General features: G+C 41.3%; 1 protein-coding gene across 2 annotated transcripts in view; it reads right to left on the bottom strand.

Moving 5' to 3' along the window:
• Positions 1–12746, bottom strand: part of Ikbip (IKBKB interacting protein) — a 23283-nt gene that overhangs the window by 3275 nt on the left and 7262 nt on the right. Inside the window, exons 2-3 of one of the 2 annotated variants that reach the window (XM_031349239.1) lie at positions 10487–10604; positions 4155–6056 (exon numbers count right to left, since the gene is read on the bottom strand). In XM_031349239.1, coding sequence (XP_031205099.1) covers positions 5226–6056; positions 10487–10604 — 949 coding nt within the window. In that variant the 3' untranslated portion in view covers positions 4155–5225. Of the gene's footprint in view, positions 1–4154; positions 6057–10486; positions 10605–12746 lie in introns of those variants that run through there. The other variant, XM_031349240.1, reaches the window with a different exon arrangement.

Below are 12746 nucleotides of genomic sequence, written 5' to 3'. Positions count from 1 at the left end.
GTTTCTCTGTGTAGCCCTGGCTGTCCTGGAACTCACTCTATAGACCAGGCTGCCCTCGAACTCAGAAACCCACCTGTCTCTGCCTCCCAAGTTCTGGGATTAAAGGCATGTACCACCACTGCCCGGCTCATCCTGTCTCCTTTAAGAGCTGGAATTACAGGTATGCACTCTATATCAATTTTTGAGAAACATTAAAAAAAATTATATACCTGTGTGAGTTTGTGTGTACTAAACAGATCAGGAGCCCATGTAGGCTGGTGGGGGAGGGCCTCAGATTCCTTGGAAGAGGAATTACAGGCAGTCATGAACCTCCATGTAGGTGCTGGAACCAAACTTGAGTTCTTTGCAAGAACAGTAAAGACTCTTTACCCAAATTTTATGTGGGTAGTAGGTATCCAAACTCAGATTCTTAGCTTTACCTGCTGACCTATCTCCCTGGTTCCTAGATAGTATTTTGAATGCAGATTTTTTTTTTTTTTTCGAGACAGGGTTTCTCTGTATAGCCCTGGCTGTCCTGGAACTCAGTCTGTAGACCAGGCTGGCCTCGAACTCAGAAATCCACCTGCCTCTGCCTCCCAAGTGCTGAGATTAAAGGCGTGCGCCATCACTGCCCGGCTTTGAATGCAGATTTTAAAAACAGTTACTGTAACAAAAATATCATAATGACTACTTAATCTAAGGTAGCAAACTCCCTCTTGGCTCCACCACATATTTGGTCTCAGTGTATATTTGAGGACTTTCTCTTCAGTTGCTTTGATACTACATCAGTGATTCAGGTAGGTGACCCAGAGTGTGTCCCTCGTAGGGAAGTCAGCTTGTGATAAGGTTATGCAGAGTATGACATTAACTAGCAGCTACAAACATGAAGGAAAGCAGTAGCAATTGTACAATATTTCATCTTTAGGGATCACATTTTGCAATGCACTGACTTGCTGAAAGAGCTTCCCATGGGTGAGAGGAAGAGGAGGCTCGCTTCTGCCTATCTGATCACTAGGCTGCCATTTGCTAATCTATCTACTGCCATAGAGTAAGCACAGCTTAATTGTATCGCTCAGTGAAGACATCTTATTCTTAGGAGGCAGGCCATAGGAAGCTGTTTCGTTTCACATGGTGGCTTGGAAGAAGATTTATTGTGAACTTGGAAAATGGAAATGTAATACAACATGCTAACAGACTAGAAATGGTGAAGTCCTTTCCCCTCCACTCTCCTCCCTGGCTCCCTGCTCTCCTTTTCTTTCTTGCTTTTCAGGGCTGGAGATCAAGTTCAGGACCTTGCACATGGCAGGCAATTGTTCTTCTGAGCTACATCCCTAGCTATCCCTTTAATTGTTGAATTGTATGTATGCATGTATGTATGTATGTATAGACAAAGACAGTCTCATGCAGTTTGTATAGCTGTCTGTCTGTCTGTATATATGTATATGTATAGACAGTATCATGCAGCCTGTATGTATATGTATGTGAATTTATAGATAGTCTTTTGCAGCCTGTATGTATGTATGTATGTATGTATGTATGTATGTATGTATATATGTGTATGTAGAGACAGTCTCATGCAGCCTGTATGTATATGTATGTGAATGTAGAGACAGCCTTTTGCAGCTTGTAGTATGTATGTATGTATGTATGTATTCATGCATGCATGTATTTGTACATATAGAGACAGAGTTTCATGCAGCCCAGGCCGACCTTGAGCTCTCTGTGTAGTTGATGCTGACACTGAGTTTATGATTTTCTGGCTTCCATTTTCAGAGTGTTAGATTACAGGCTTGTGCCAAAAGGCCTGGTTTTATGCGGTGTTGGAGATAGAACCCAGTACTACAGAAATGCTGGGCAGGCACTCTACCAGCTGAGCCATATCTCTAGCCCTTCCTGTAATTTTTAAAAATGTATTTTAGTATTTTATGCGTGTGGGTGTTTTGCCCAAGTGTGTGTCTATGTCTGTATGTCTGGTGCTTGAGAAGGTAAGAAGAGTGTGCTGAATCCCTCTGGAACTGGAGTTACAGACAGGTGTGAGCTGCCATGTGGGTGCGGGAATCAGATCCAGGTCCTCTGGAAGAGCAGCCAGTGCTCTCATCCTCTGAGCCACCTCTCCAGCCCCGCCCTCGAAACTTTTAATATGTTCCTATCTACAAGCATAGCGCCACAGTTCCAGGGAACGATCTGTAGGCCAATCTGCTCCTCAGAAACGTCCTTGAAGGATCTCCCGCTGTAGCTCAGCCTGGCCTGGAGCTCACTGTGTGGCCCGAGTTACTCTTGGATTCACAATTCCCTTTCCTCAGTTTCTCAAATGCGAGGATTCTCCTCCAACACTTACTGATTCCTTCTATCAAACCCCAAAGAATTTTTGAGCACCGTTAGCATATTTACAGAACTTACAGTTTAGCTTATTTGTGATATAGGAATACATGTAGCTGAATGATAGCCTTCTTGATTCTCAAGAAAGCTACTGAAAACAGTCATAGCAAGTTCTACTAACAGATTTCTGATGCCTGAGGCTGAACAGCAGCAGGCTGTGGATTGGGTTGCTAGTGGGTGGCCCTCGGCCTCTGGAGTGGGACAGGTCTAGCAGTGACTGTAAAATTGTATTTAAAAGTGTACAACTTTTGCCGGGCAGTGGTGGTGCACGCCTTTAATCCCAGAACTTGGGAGGCAGAGACAGGCGGATTTCTGAGTTCAAGGCCAGCCTGGTCTACAACGTGAGTTCCAGGACAGCCAGGGCTACACAGAGAAACCCTGTCTCGAAAAAAACAAAGTTTACAACTTTTATGTGTATGGGCGTTTTGCCTACATGTATGTATGTGTACCATGTGTGTGCCTTGATGCCTGTGGAGGAAACTGGAGTTATGGATGAGTGTGAGCCACCACATGGGTGTTGGGGACCAAACTCAGGTTCTCTTTGAAAACAGTAAGTACTCTTAACTGCAGGGCGACTCTCCAGCTCCTGATGTGACTGTTGCTCTAAGTGCATTTTAAAACTTCACACCCAAAAGCTTAAAAATAATTAGGTGCTTATTTTGTGAAACTTATTGTTTGCTTTTTTGTTCTTTTATATTATGTGTATGCATCTGTTATCTGTGTATGGGTTTGTGCATGTGAGACCAGTTGCCTGTGGAGACCAAAAGAGGGCACTGAATCCCCTAGAGCTGGGGTTACAGGTGATTGTGAATAGCCTTGAGTGGATGCTGGGATCTAACTCTGGTTCTCTGCAGCAGCAGCATGCACTCTTAGCCCATGAGCTATCTCTTTAACCCCTCACTTGGCAAAACTTTTTGTTGTTAGTGTCCTGCTAGGTGGCCCAGCTTGGCCATGAACTTGGACTCTTCCTGTCACAACCAGGAGTTATAGACATGGACCACCATGCCTGGATGTAAAACTGCTTTGTGTGTGCTGGAATTTTTAAAATAAATGGACAGTACTCTCTATAAGCTAACTGACATAAAATTTATTATCAGTTACAGAGATATAAAAGTGTGGACTATAATACTGGTAATTTGCCATAAAACACAACAATATGAAGGCCTGTGCCATTATACACCTGTGTTCCCTTTATTTGAAATGCAGAAGCAGGAAGATGGTGACTTAAGACTAACTGGGCTACATCTCGAGACCCTGTCAAAATCAAAACAAAAAACTCCAAACAAACGAAAAGAAACAAAGGAAAATTCTTTAAATGTTATCTAGATCTCTACAATGATGATTTTGCTAAATAGAAAATTAAAATATATTTATTTTATGCATATGAATGCTTTGCCTGAATATATGTCTGTGTACCACATGCCTGCTACACATGGTCCTGCAGGAATCATTCCAGACTGTGCTGGATATCCTGGAAGCTGAGTTACAGATGGTTGTGAGCCATCATGTGGACGCTGGGAATCGAATCCAAGTCCTCTGCAAGAACAACCAGTGCTCTTAACTACTGAGCCATCTCATCAGCCCCAGAACAAATTTCTTAGCAAAGGAATACAACATGTATATCTTCAATAGTTGTCTCATGTCTCTGTTTTCCAGGGCTGGTATTATGGGCAGGTGATGCTAGACCAAGCTTTTTATATCAGTGCCTGGTATCAAACCCAGGTCCTGTGTTTACACAGCAAGCTCAGTTATTGAACTATCTCCTAGCCCTATTTTTTTTTTTTTTTGAGACTCACTATATAGACCAGGGTGATTTTGAACTTAGAGATTCGACTGCCTTTACCTCTGAAGTGCTGGTACAAAAATGTGTACCACCAGACTTAGCTCCAGCTCTACTTTAAAAAAAATTAATATGTGAAACAAATTTAGTTTCATATATTGGAGAATCTTTAAAATAATGACATTACTATGTCATTATTATCACAATTTATTGTTATGTTGTTTTATTTTTAAAATAGGCACAGGCTTATCAACATGTTTTTATTTTAAGTATCTATTAATTGTATTCAGTAAACTCTAGTGTCACACAGTTCAAACTTTAGAAATAAAGGTCCAGGTACACAAAGATACTCTATAAACTCATACTTCAAAACATAGCTAGTTAATAGAAAAGACTATTAATGAGAACACAATAAGAACCCATTTACTCACATCGTAAACCTCTTCTAAGTATCCATAACACAGTCTAGAACCTTTGCAAAAAGGAAGATACTTTTCAGTTTTCATAGTTTTCATAATATGGCATTAGCTCACAGGAGAGCCCCTTGGTTCTCCTGCAGGCAGGTTACCTTTCATTTTACATACACTTCCTATGAACTTGGTTGTCTGAATTAAAAAAAAAAAGCCCCAAAAACCTGGGAGAGGAAGGTATGTTACCAATGGCTGCAAGAGCAGACGACAGAAAAGTTGTGAGAAACAAACATAGCTTAGAAAACAGAAAACGAGGGTCACGGTAAAATGGTAGAAGGTTTTAATATTTGCTATAGATTATCTGTCTGTCTAGCTCCATAATAGATAGATAGATACAATAATACAATTCATAATGATGTCTATTAATTACTGGAAGACATGTAAATATTAAATATACTGCTTAAAAAGTAGAGCAATATATATTTTAGAAGCATTTGTATGAAAATAGTTAAAGTAAGTTTTAAAGTTTAAAAAGATAAAAGTTTGATTAGATGCATGCTTCATATGGTACATATTCCACTTATTCTCTAGTAACAGGCAGAACAAAAATACTAAAAAATGTAGGACTGACTGATTCCCACTTAATAGTACAGCCCATAAGAAGATGTGCAGTAAATTTAATAATCAGTTCCCTTATCTTCTAGGTTATATTCTCCCAAAGTCCCCTTTTCTCGTGTACTCGAATATGCTATGAAATCATGAACTTTTCCCCTCAGAACAACCAGTTCATTCTGCATCTTTAACAAGCTATTGTCATACTGAATTCCCTCCATGGTTTTCTGCATCTCCATGATTTCAGACACGGCCCTCAGCATGTCGTCTTCCATGTTGAACATCTGCATCGTCAGCTCTTCCATCTTCCTTTCTGTTCCTATCAGATCCTGAGAGACTCTGAGAACAGAGTGGACAGCGTTTTCTATGGTTGGCAAGTGTGCCTTGCACTCCTCTACTTTCGGTTCGTAGCTGGAGAGTTTATTGGTGAGATCTTCATCTCTGGCTAGGAGCGTGTGCTGTTCTTCTTCTAGCTTCTTAACTGCTTTTGTATCAGAGCTAAGCTGCGCCTCTACCCGTAGAAGATCTTCCTCTTCTTGCCTGCTCACTGTTCTGATGTTTCGTAGTGTGCTGTCTTCCAAATCTTTTAGGCGTTCAGTGAGTGATTTTATTTCTTGCTCAGCTGAGTTAATCTTCAGGGTAACTTCAGAATGTGTAGTCTTCACTTCTGATTTGAAGACGGCTGTATTATCACTCATTTCTGTCAGTGTTCTCTTCCAGAAATCTGTAATGTTCTGGAATTTCTCATTAAGGTTTTGCATCTTTTGTGTGAGCATCTCTTCACTATTCTCAATGTCATGTATGGATCTTTGGAGGCTAGATACTTCCTGTTCAAACTGGGTCATCAAAGACATGGATGATGTAGCTTCCTGCAGGGTATTTTCAGTAGACTCAAGCTGTATTTATAACACAAAACAATCCTGAGCTACTTAATCACTTTTATATTAGAGAAACATACTTTAGCAATCAGGAGCATAACATAGGCAAGGTTCAAATTCTAAAGATGCCTAAAATATCTAAGCTCATCTGAATCACATTGACAGAAATATTTATTATTGATAGTTTAAACAAATTTAATAGAGTAGCCCTATGTTAGAAAAATATATACCCGAACTCATAATCCTAGTTGTTTAACATATCTTTTTCATGACGGCATAGTCAAAAGAATGTTAAATTTTTTGAAGTATATTGTAGTTCCGTTTTTTTCAAAACATTGAAAGTAACTAGATGGCTATTTGGCTTGAAGGAAATTTTAACAATGTAGACTTTGCTACCTCCCCTAAACCCTATGACTTTGGAAGTTTTTGGCTGAATTGTTATCATTATTTTTGCTAACCTTTTGGAGAGAAAGAACTAGCAATGGATTGTAAACAGGCAAAAATGAATTTTCATAAAAATAGTTGAAACACATGACATCAAATGGCAAAGTGTTTATCTGTAAATCAGGCTAACCCTCTAGGACCTCTTAGAACAGACCTGGGATATATGGAAGAGCCATGCCATGGACTTAGATAGTTTCTATCCTCAAATGCATGAAAGCTTTAGAGAGAACCTAGAAATGATTAATAGGCTATGAAGTGTTTGCAGCACTGTCCTGTGACAGGACATTGGCCATGACAGGGTTCTGCCCTTCAGTTGTTTACGCAGGGAGCAAAGCTATTTGCAGGCAACAAGACATGTATGTAACAGGGGAGACATGTGGAAGCGCTTAGTGGAGTCCTGACCCAGACTTCAGTGACCAAGCAAATTCCTCCAGAAGCACTAGCTGATAATCATGTCCTCTCTAAATCACCTTACCCACTACTTACCAGATTAAGGCTTTGAACACTGCTAAGCATGTCATGCGACACCACTAAAAACACCTCAGATGATTCCTGACACTTGTAAGACAAGTCCACACCCTTAGCCCCAACCTTCAGGACATCCTGCAGTACCTGTTACATTGTTAGTTGCCACATGTAGTTCCTTGAGTGTTCCTTTTTTTGCTAGACCTTGTGTAAGATGCTAGTTATAAAATATCAATTTGGGGCTGGAGAGATGGCTTAGGAACCACCACTGACTGCTCTTCCAGATGTCCTGAGTTCAATTCCCAGCAACGACATAGTGGCCCCTAACCATCTGTAATGGGAGCTGATGCCCTCTTCTGGCATGTCTGAAGACAGCCACTGTGCACTCATATATACTTATACATATATTTATAATATTTATTATAATATATATAATAAATAAATCTTTAAAAATATCAACTTGATGGAGCAGACAATGCTTTGGCTCTTTTGTATCAGACACTCTAGAGTCCCGATGAGCTACTGCTCATTCTCTATGAGGTAGTTTCATTTCTAGGTGTTAGAGAAGTAGAGAAGATTCAGTGTCTGTTCTAAAGGGGAGTATGGGAGACAATAAATTAGTAACTGGTGACATTAGTGTGATGATGGACGCAACAAAGGGCACAATGAAACTTCAGAGGATGTTCAGTGAGAACATCCCCAGCCTCCCACCTGGGGGTAAGTTGGCAAGCAATTGGAATGTAGTTGAAGCCATTTACAATAGACTGAACCCATACAAAAATGACGACACTGATTCTATATCAACTGATGCTATAAAGCTGCTCATCCAGCCCTGGTTTCACCTTCACCCCCAAAGGAGAAACCAGGTCATTCTTGTGGAGCCTTTACCATCCATCATCGACTTTAAGGAAGGGGTCTGACATGGGTAAGGACTGCAGCTTCAGAGATGGAACAGCTAGCCCAGAATGGATTTTCTTTTTTTATTGTAGATTTGAGACTTATGTAAGCGTGATTTCAAACCATAATTCATGTTGTAAATCAGACTCCAGCAATTTTTGTTGTATGATTTTGGGTTTTGTAAACTATAATTGTCCTTGTACAAAGTGCTCATATTTAATTATGACTGCTTTAAAATCTATCAATGATAAAGGAAATTTGGCTTGTTGTATGACACAATGGAAATAGTCCTGCTGTGTTTGGACTTGGTTGGGATAGGGAAAGCAGCAGCCACAGAGCTGGATGCTCATGTGCACATGATTATGAAGAATTCCAAAAACTTATATACCTATACACCCAGGGTCTATGGAAATTGTCTCTGTGTTCTGGCAAGGACTGGCTCGTTGATACAGTCATCCCTATCACCTGTCTCTAGGATGTCCTCTCCTCATAGCCAAGAGTATTGTAGCTGATCCTGTATATTCATCAGAGTATCTATCAATTTTGGGCTAACATGCCTTGATTCTTTTGTACCTCTTTATGAGTTCTTTTTTTGGGGGGGGGGGCGTTCGAGACAGGGTTTCTCTGTGTAGCCCTGGCCATCCTGGAACTCACTCTGTAGACCAGGCTGGCCTCGAACTCAGAAATCCACCTGCCTCTGCCTCCCAAGTGCTGGGATTAAAGGCATGTGCCACCACTGCCTGGCTCTTTATGAGTTCTTACATTTAATTACTAATTGGTAAGCAGCAGGAGGCTGCCACATTTTTTTCCTATCAGGATTGACTGGGCCTGCTGCTGTTCTATGAAGATATTCTGAATTCCATTTTATCAATAAAGCTTGGTTTAACAAACAAACAAACAAACAAACAAACAAAACAAAGTGGAGGAAAGATAAGGCAGGAGAGTCAAGTGGGAAAGCCTACGTGACTGAACTCTGTCTCTACAGACGGATTAACTGGCCAGGTGAAGAGCTGAAAGGTCCAAATTCCTTCCAATTTTGTCTTGGTGGGTATTGTCCCAAAATATCCAGAAACACATCTCTTTTTCTTTCTTTCCTTTCTTTCTCTCTTTCTTCCTTCCTCCCTCCTTCCCTTCTTCCCTCCTTCCTTCTTCCTCCTTCCTTTCTCTCCTTCTTTCTTTCTCAACATTTTTTTTTTATTTATTTTATTTATTTTATGTGCATGAGTACACTGTAGCTGTACAGATGGCCGTGAGCCATCATGTGTGTGGCTGCTGGAAATTGAACTCAGGACCTCTGCCAGCCCCGGTCGCTTCGGCGTAATTTGCTGCAGCTGTCTTCAGACGCACCAGAAGAGGGCGTCCGATCTCATTATGGGTGGCCGTGAGCCACCATGTGGTTGCTGGGATCTGAACTCAGGACCTTCGGAAGAGCAGTCAGTGCTCTTACCTGCTGAGCCATCTTGCCAGCCCCTTTCTTAACATTTTTAATTTCTAAATGTTCTCTGTGTGAGTGTTTTGACTCCATGAATGTATGTGTACTACATGTATGTAGTGCTACAGACATCAGAAACAAGGCTTGGGATCTCCTGGAACTGGAGTTAAGGACAGTAGTTAACTACCACGTGGGTACTAGGAACTGAACCTGCGTCTTCTGATAGGCAGCCTGTGTTCAGCCACTGAGCCACCTCTCCAGCTCCCAGAACACACTTTTTCTTCTTCTTCTTCTTCTTCTTTTTTTTTTAAAGATTTAATTTATTTATTTTATGTATGAGTACATTGTAGCTGTCTTCAGATGCACCAGAAGAGGGTGTCAGATCATATTGCAGATGGTTGTAAGCCACCATGTAGTTCCTGGGAATTGAACTCAGGACCTTTGGAAGAGCAGTCAGTGCTCTTAACCACTGAGCTATCTCACCAGCCCCCAGAACACACTTCTTGATGAACATGGACAGTATCTGATGTAAGGGAGATGCAGAAAGCTCCTGGAGGAATTGAGTATGACAAGAGCTTTCTGGGACCATCTGAATGAAGGACCTATGTACTAGGTGAAACATCCAGGTGTTAGATGACATGTGCATAGCAGAACAAGTTAATAAAAGAAGAGCACTCTGAAATGTCTAAGAGGGACTTTAATACACTCATGTAGCTACATCACAGAAGTTCATTTAAACACAAGTTCTGAGAAACACTTGTTACTAGTAATAGTATCAGGTTTTGTTGACTGGGTGGAGCTGAGTACGTCTATCTTGGCAACAAGAGCTTTTTACTCATTAAGCCATTTGGCTGGTCCCACATTATAACTTTATACCTTTGTTTGTTTGTTTTGTTTAGCCCTGGCTGGCCTGGAACTTGCTGCGTAGTCCAGGCAAGCCTTGAACTCACAGGATTTGCCTGCCTCAGTCTACAGAGTGCTGAGATTAAAGGTGTGTACTATCATGCCCAGCTGGAGCAACAACCATACTTCAACGCTTTCTAGGAACTAACTTGGATCATAGGGGGAACGCCAAGAAGGAGAAAGTCCGTTTAGGAGTTAAAATAGTGATAGCTTGAAGGCAGGAGAAAGACACTTTGATCTGAATTAGGAGAATGGTGGTAGTGGAGAGGAAAGCATCGCCTCCAAGTAAGTTAATTAATACATTTACCTTGTTGGAAATTAGACTAATTTTACTCTGGAGTCCTTGAAACTCGCTGCTTTCTGTTTGCAGTAACCGGTATTGGTTTTCTACCTTCGCAAACTTTTCTGATTGTTGAAATACAAGCCTGGAAAAGAAAAAATAAAAAAACAAAACCAATGACTATCACTCACTCCTGGTGAGAACAATATGTATTTTTGGATAGCTGCTGCAGTATTAGTCAGATGACTCCACCATCCACACAGCGGCCTGCTGTGTGGGAGGTGACTGCATTAGTTCAATGCAAAGATGAATCAACACTGCCTCTCTTCAGAGCACATGGCTCAGGGAGCAAGGCAGAGGAGCATCTCTAACGTATGTAAGAAAAAGAAATGTTTTGGAAGAATTCAGGGTTGAACTCTATGGGATAAAAACTTTGATCTCTTCTGAGGATATAAGTTCAATACCCAGCATTACCAAGCTACCATCCCCAAAACTACCGTCCAGACTATGGTATGCATGCCAGTAATTGTATTATTCAGGGAGGCAGAGGCAGGAGGACCATAGGTTCTAGGTCATGCCATCCTCCATTATTACCCAGTGAGTTGAAGGCTTAAAGGCCAACTGGAGCTACATGAGACTTTGGCTCAAAAAGAAGTTAGGGGAGAGATAGAAATACAGAAGAGAGCCATTGTCAAGGCAGTAGAATACATTTGCAAAGCAGGGTGTGACAACTCTGACTATACTCAACAGTATACTGTAAGTACAGTGTAGAAGTCATTCTGAAAAGAGGGTTTAAGGCGAAGGGAGATGGCTCAATTAATACCACACTAGCCATGTAAGCCTGAGGGCCTGAATATGCTCCCTAGCACCTACATGAAAAGCTAGGCTAGGCTCCTTCCAGAGCCAGGGAAGCAGAGCCAAGAGGATTCCTAGACTAGCTGGTCAGTCAGCCTAATCTGATGAGACTGACCCAGGTCTTAGCGGGAGACCCTGCTGGCTCCTGGGGAATGATGGACAGAGGTTGACCTCTGTCTTCTATATGCATGCACCCACAAGCACACTCACACAGCCACACAGAAAAGTAAGATTAGTGCAGAGGTAGGAAGGGTGCTTACCTGACATGGCAAAGACCCCAGGTTTGATCCAGCATATAAGCAAACAAAATTGGAGTGCTCTCTTCATCTGGTAAATAGTAAAAGGCAGAAGAAAAAGAAGGGGAAAAAAACCCCACCAAAACCCCAAAACCAATTGTCCTTGGGCTGGAGAGATGATGGCTCAGTGGTTAGGACCACTAGGTTGCTCTTCTAAAGGACACAAGTTTTATCCCAAGCATCCACATGGCAGCTCACAACAGTCAGTAACTCCAGTTCCAGGGGAGCCAATGCTCTCTTTTCGCCTCCACTGCACCAAGCACACGTGATGCTTAGATATGCAGGTAAAACACTCATACACATTAAGAAAAAAAAAGCTATCCCAATCTTTAAGAATCTGATGCTTTTTTGAATGAGTTAGCCAGACCCCTTATCCTAATCTTTGAAACAATAAATGAACATGTTTTGGAGAAGATTCGAAGAGAGTAGGCACAAAAGAAATGACTTAGGCTTAATATCATATCGGTCAATTTTCCAGGCTCCACATGTATTGTGCATTGAGTTGTCAAAAAGCAACTGAGCAGAATCATGAGAAGTGCCAAAGTCATAGGATCCAGATTACTGACTGCAAATCTTCCCTAAGTATTGGAATCAATCACCAGACAGCTTTAACACATCCATGCCTGGGATCCCACTTACAGAGATTCTTATTTAATTAGTCATGGGCATGGCTTGGATATTGGCTATTCTAACAGCCTCCCAGGTAATCTGACTATGCAGCTGAGCTGAGGTTCATTTGTTGATCATATTTCATAATACTTTCCATGGAAGACAAAGGATTCCAAAGCTTCATAGAGAGGTGAGAGGCCTCTTAAAGTGCAGCTGAGTTGTGTTTGAGCTTACAATAGTATCTTGGGGTTAACTACTTGTATGACAGTAAAGCAAAAATGGGTACTTTTGCTAAACAAATATTTATATTGCTGGATGAAATAAATTTCCTTTGATGATGCATGCTAATGTCTATCATATGAGACACTTATAGTCACAGGTTAAACAAAACCTAGGTTAAAAAGCATTTTCCTAATTTTAAAAGATGGATGATGATGCCTTTAATCCCAGAACTTGGGAGGTAGAGGCAGGCAGATTTCTGAGTTCGAGGCCAGCCTGGTCTCCAGAGTGAGTTCCAGGACAGCCAG

This window comes from Mastomys coucha, unplaced genomic scaffold (assembly GCF_008632895.1).
Source record: "Mastomys coucha isolate ucsf_1 unplaced genomic scaffold, UCSF_Mcou_1 pScaffold4, whole genome shotgun sequence".
Lineage (NCBI taxonomy): Eukaryota > Metazoa > Chordata > Mammalia > Rodentia > Muridae > Mastomys > Mastomys coucha.
This window is presented reverse-complemented; position numbering and strand designations above follow the sequence as displayed.